Source organism: Colobus angolensis, unplaced genomic scaffold, assembly GCF_000951035.1.
Source record: "Colobus angolensis palliatus isolate OR3802 unplaced genomic scaffold, Cang.pa_1.0 Scaffold20, whole genome shotgun sequence".
Classification (NCBI taxonomy): Eukaryota; Metazoa; Chordata; class Mammalia; order Primates; family Cercopithecidae; genus Colobus; species Colobus angolensis.
In genome coordinates, this window is record NW_012115155.1 from 991,427 (window position 1) to 997,493 (window position 6,067).

At 55.3% G+C, this 6,067-nt stretch overlaps 1 protein-coding gene across 1 annotated transcript in view; it reads right to left on the reverse strand.

Moving 5' to 3' along the window:
- Positions 1-2,498: 2,498 nt before the first annotated feature.
- Positions 2,499-6,067, reverse strand: part of EN1 (engrailed homeobox 1) — an 11,001-nt gene continuing 7,432 nt past the window's right edge. Inside the window, exons 7-8 of the mRNA XM_011941712.1 lie at positions 5,864-6,057; positions 2,499-2,815 (exon numbers count right to left, since the gene is read on the reverse strand). Coding sequence (XP_011797102.1) covers positions 2,499-2,815; positions 5,864-6,057 — 511 coding nt within the window. The remainder of the gene's footprint in view (positions 2,816-5,863; positions 6,058-6,067) is intronic.

Below are 6,067 nucleotides of genomic sequence, written 5' to 3' on the forward strand. Positions count from 1 at the left end.
AGCACAGGCTTTTGACTATCAGAAAACAACTTCCCTGGACCAACCCCAGGGAAGGGTCCATCTCGCTGCTTCTAACTCTGCCCACAAAGATTGGTTGAGCACCTATTATATGCAAGAGTTACTCAACACTCCTCCAGAAAACAATGGGCAGATGGAAGGAAGGAAATTAATTGCAATAAAGTTGGGAACCCACAGCAGTGTCAAATGCACCCTCCAATTCCGCTCCAGGCCACTGAGCCCCCAAACTCTTATGTAGGGATTTGGAGGAGACCTAGGCTTCCTGGGATTGAGATCTAGCCCTGTTAGTTCCCTGGCCAGGAGCGAACAGTACATTGGGCCAAATCAGGGGAAATTTTTCAACAAAAAATGTGGAATAACTAGCCATTATCATTTCACACAAAATCAATCCTGCAAAAACAGTTAAGAAACTCAAGTGAAGAGAACAGAGAACAGCGTTCTCACACGTGCACAAACCCAGCAAACACACCTGCAGACATTCCAGTGTGCAAACACAAATTAATGCATGTACACACAGTGAACTCACAAACATCCAATTGTGCATCTCCTTAGAGAAGAAAATCAGTTACACAGTACTCACAGGTACAGGAACGCACAAAAAACTGGTAGGAACTTAGGTGCACCAATATCTACACATTATCATACATGCACACAAGTATGTGTGGACACCTGCCCGTCTAGCTGCACACGTATAGGTATATACATACATATTGCAGAAGACAGAAAATAATGTGGGAGTGGAATTTACAATTTTAAAAAATCCTGGACAAAGGAGAGAGAATACCTCCTGAGAAGGAACCTTCCCTTCCTCCCCTTAACTTCTTAAGGTCTGAGAGCAGCTCCTGCCTTGGAAGGATAGGCCCCAGTGTTAGCAGCAAGAGGCCAGACATTTCCTTCTGGGAACCCAGGGAGTCCTGAGGGCCCTGGGGGTTCTACGTGCGCCTCCCCTTGGTGAAGAAGAAAGTTAGGCTTTGTTGGGATGCCTAAGGGAACCCTCTTTGGTTTAGGGCCCAGACACAGCAGACCCGCGCCCACCTCGGGTTCAAGGCACTCCGAACAGCTTTCCCAGCCTCTGGGCCTCCTCTCCTCCGGCTGTGGGACCAGGAGATCCGAGCCCCGCGAGGCTCCGCTGGCTGCCCCCGGACCTGCTGCTTCGCCAACAGAAGCCCTCCCCAAAAACGAAGTGCAGTGAGTCCAGGCGGCCGAGAGGCCATGCCAAAGGGCCCCTCGCCCAAGCGGGCTGTTGGGTAGGGAGGAAGGCAGGCCCCCTTCTATCTCTGGATGAAAAAAATCTGCAGCAAAACCTGCACCAGAGGGAATAAAAGAAAAAAAGAAAAAGAAAAGTGCAGGTTGGAGTGAAGAGCAGGCTGTACAGGAGGAGGCCGCTGCTGGGCTGGGCCTGGACCAGTGTGGGGAGCTGCCAGGCAACCCGGGCAGCATTTCCGAAGCCAGGACTGGGTTTGCCGGCCTTTGAGTTCCCTTGAACGCAATCGGAAACCAGGCGTGTCCCGCCAGACCCTTCAGACCCATGCCAAATCCGAATCTGGGCCCTGCTTCCCCTTCGCCCCTGCATTCGTTGTGCGGTGATCGCAAGGCCCCGCCGGCCTCCGGCCCGGCGTGCGCAGGGGCGCTGGGGCGTTGTGTGCTCGGACCCACGCCCTTCCCGAGCCCGCAAACAGGAGGGCCGCCAGCGCTCGTGAGCACAGTGTACACTTTATTTCAGACTACAGGTTTCTGAACATAATAAAATCTTTGGCTTGTAGCGGCGGTTCAGTCTCGCAGTCTGTGGGGTCGTATTTCTCAACAAGTCTTCGGAAAACGAAAGGGGGGCAGAATAGACAGACCGACAGAAGGGGCCCAGGAGGTGGGGGAGAGGAGGTGGGCAGACACGCAAGGAAACACGCTCACGCACACAAAGAAAAGTCCCAGAGAAACCAGGGCCAGCGATGAGGGTCGGGAGGCACCGGAGAAGCAATGACATTCAAATGAAAAAGGCAACGAAAACGAAACTGGGCCAGGGGCAGCGAGGCAGAGGGGGAGGGGATAAAATAATTATAATAATTATAATAATTATAACAATAATAATAAAGGAGATTAATAAAAATGTCCAGCAAATAGAGATCGCTACACGTATGTGTTTTCCTTACCTGAAATTAAATATATACAAGGTCGTAAGCGGTTTGGCTAGATAGAGCTTTAAGGAGTTCGCAGTTTCGTCCCTTATACTGTGAATAGAGAATAGATCTTATTTTTCGATAGCACCTGTCCGAGTCTTTCTCCCTTTTCAAAACTGCTGCGTTTCAACGTCATTGTCCATTCTGAGGCTCTCTTTCTGCCTCTCTCTCGCTCTTTTCCCTTCGCTCCCTCCCTCCTTTGAGCAGATGCTTTCTCCCCCAGCGAGGGGCCGGGAGGCGGCGGCGGCGGTGCCGGGAGGGGGCGCGGGCGCGGCGACCTGACCGCGCGGCCCCGGCCGGTGGCGTCTACTCGCTCTCGTCTTTGTCCTGGACCGTGGTGGTGGAGTGGTTGTACAGTCCCTGGGCCATGAGGTGCAGCGCCAAGCCGTTCTTAATGCCTGTGGCTTTCTTGATCTTGGCGCGCTTGTTCTGGAACCAGATCTTGATCTGGGACTCGTTGAGGCTGAGCTCCTGGGCCAGGGTCTGCCGCCGCTGCTCCGTGATGTAGCGGTTTGCCTGGAACTCCGCCTTGAGTCTCTGCAGCTGCTCGGCGGTGAACGCCGTCCGCGGCCGCTTGTCCTCCTTCTCGTTCTTCTTCTTCTTCAGCTTCCTGGTGCGCGGACCTGCAGCGGCGGAGAGGGCCGGGGTGGGGGTGGGGGTGGGGACGGAGGGCAGAAGGGAGGGGGGGAGAGGGCAAAGGAAGCGGTGAGAATTGCATTGCCGAGCTGGGCCGCGAGCCCCGCGCTTCCAGGGCCATCTCGGAGGCCCTGCTGAACCCCTGGCTCCCTCCCGCCGGCCAATCCCTCGATCAAAGTGCCCCTCGCCAGACCACTGGGGTCTCCGGATTCCCTTTGGGAGGGCAAAGGGTGAAGGAAAGCCGGTTGAGGTTGTAGGTGCACCCCACACCCCAATTCTCACAGGACAGTCAGGGACAGACCGAAATCACAGCATTTTCCAGCCAAGAAGGAAGGAATCCAAGATGACCAGATATTTGGAGCTCATCTGGCCCAGCCCAGAGTTGGGGGTCAGGGGCCTGCTGTCCTTACAGCCCTGGAATAGATAGGACTAGGGCAGTGAGCGCAGGCCCTGAGGGAGTCGCCAGCCTACAGACTAATCCTCCTCTCCTCCACAAGAATCGTACCTACAGGAGAACCTACAATAAGACACCATCTGCTTGTAGCTATTGACCCCAGAAAACAACAGGATAGTGAGCGGGCTGGGAGAAGGCTGCTCAGCTCCAAAGTATTTGGTGTCTGCCTGCGAAAACCCCCTGCCCACCACCCCCCCGCCCCCACACACACACCTCCTTGCCTTCTTTCTCTTTGGCCTAAAGGAAGCCTTCTCTAGGGTCTCAGGGATACAGGGACCACTCCTTCTCTGAAGGAGAAGAAAAGGCCCTCATCCATCCTCCTGACCCTGGCCCCTGGCTTTTCAGCCTTGCCCCTTGGATCCTCTAACCAGCTGCGTGGGGCAGGGTCTCCCTTATCTGGGTCTTCCTTATCTCCCCTTTGAGCTGCTGCAATTTCAGGATTAAAAACTCCTGAATAACAAAAACAAGCCAGATTGGCTTTCTCTGCCTACTGATGACATCTGCAAGGAGACTGCAGCCCCTTCCCCCATCCATGAGCAAAAAGAAGCAGAGGAAGGGAGACAGGGACAATCCAGAAAATAAATAAATAAATAAAGTGCTTTGACCGCCAGATAGGAATGGGAAGGGGCCACAGGAAACCTCCTTAGGAAGGTGAAGTTCCCTTCAAATACTAGTCTGGGAGGAGGGCCCACCGAGAAAGGAAGGAGGGAAAGCGGGAAAACCAGGAGAGGATTGAACTGTTGGTGTGTGCCTCAAAAGCCTGCACCTCTGCCCACCCGCTTCCACACCCAAGTCTTCTGGCGTTTACTTGCTGGGTCCTGCCTTGGATAAGGTAGCTTGCTGAACCAAGTTAAGTCCCTGTCAGGCCTGTTCACCTCTAAAACTGTCTGGAAAGAAGGATCTTTGCCGGCATATCCAAACCTAGCTACAGAGAGGCAAACTGGGCATCTTACTCCCGGGGCAGGCAAGAGCCTGGGGTAACCAGTTGTCCTGTGACAAAGAGTCCGGGCCTAGCACACTGCAGCGACTCAGATCTGGGTCGAGGCTCATCCCCTCCTCTCCCAACTGCCCAAGCAGGAGAAGGAGCTGGTCCCCTACCTACCCAGGCCCATAAGAAGGAAAGCGGCCAAGAACAAAGCCAAGGCCCTCTCCAGAGCAGAACCGGGGTTTAGATTCGTAATTAGCTGAGCAGGGAGAAATAGCCCAGGAAATGCGAACAGCCCCCAAAAGGCACCACTGCGCGTTGTGCATCCGGGACATGTTGAAGTGTTGTTGTATGCGTGTGCGGAGGCACGGACTCTTGTAATAAAATCGTAGTCTCCTGGCCAGCCCGAGCCGTGCAGCCTGACAGCTCAATCACTCTATCCATCAGGCGAGTCAATCAAAGCAGCTTTTCGGAGGTTCAGGGAGCCCGACGTGTCAATAACGGGGCTCGAGATGGCGGGAGCTGATAGTGCGCATCGATCCGCGCCCGGCCGGCAGCGGTGGGGCGGCGAGAGACCAGCCAGAGGAAAGCGGCGCGTGGCTGCGTTGTTCCCGGCCCCCTGCCGGACCGGGCGCCTGGAGTGCTGATCTTGGGCCAAAGCTTCTGCTGCTCTCCCAGACACTGCGGGCCTGGGCGTCGGGCAGGCCTTGGCCTCCTGTCCCGGAGCCCAGCTCAGGTCTCCTCCTCGGGTTCGCCAAGCGCGAGGGCACACGGAAATGTAGTGGAAGGAAAGCCGAGAAAAACAGGCCTACGGATGCCAGAAATCTGCTAACTGCTGGGTGTGCTGGTGAAAAAAGGAAAGTGCCGGGAGGGGAGGATGTGGGAGCCGTTCTGCGGAGAAGCTACGGAGGAAACTGGCTCTTATACCCTTGGCCCCGCTTTCTGACCTGAGCCTGACCTGTTTCCTCTCCTCTCCCACTGTTTGTCAGTTCCAGACAACCAGAGGCTGCCAGCACCCACCTTTTTGGCAACTGCCTTTCCCTGGATTCTACCCACCCGGGTCAGACTCTTTTCGTTACCCGATCAGGGTAGAGGGACGGCTTTCAGACGCTTTCCTCCCTGTCTTCCTGTGTGTCCCCCATATTTATCAGTGTAAACGGTCTCTCCGCAGAAAATATCGAGATGGTGTTTGTGTTTGTAAGGACACCCTGTGAATATAATTTTTCTGAACAAGGCCTTCTCTGGTCCAATCTGGGCCCCGGACAATCTGGCTGGTGGGATTTCAGACACACATCACTAGGCCCACCTTCCTGCCATATCTAAACACCCTGGAAAGAAAATCATTGACTGTGTACTTTTCCTAAGAATAATAACGATAAAAGACAAAGAAGGCCCCAGGGATTCAGAGTTCAAAACCAAAGAATCGAGACTCGAGCCTCCTGTGCCACGAGCTGTAGCTTCTCGGGTGGTGGCCGCAGAGGCCAGGATCGCATAGCTGGGTGAACATTCGGTTGTGGCTGGAACTGGGGTGAGGAAGCAGGCATGAGAGACTGGAGTACCCGAGGCCGGGTTTGCTCTCCCTAGCGCCGCAGCTTGGCGTTCTGGGGCGGTCCGCGGGGCCAGAAAGCATGGCGCAGCCCGGAGTTGGGTACTCACCGGAGGATGGACGATCCGAATAACGTGTGCAGTAGACCCAGGCGGGCCATACGAGAGGCTGCTGCGAGTCAGTTTTGACCACGGGCCCGCCGTTGGCTGAGCCCATAAGTAGGATGGCGGGGTTGCCGTGCTCCGGGTATTTGGTGCCCTGCGCTCCGGGGCTCCCTGCGCCGCCTCCACTGCCGCCGCCGCCGCTGTCCGAGG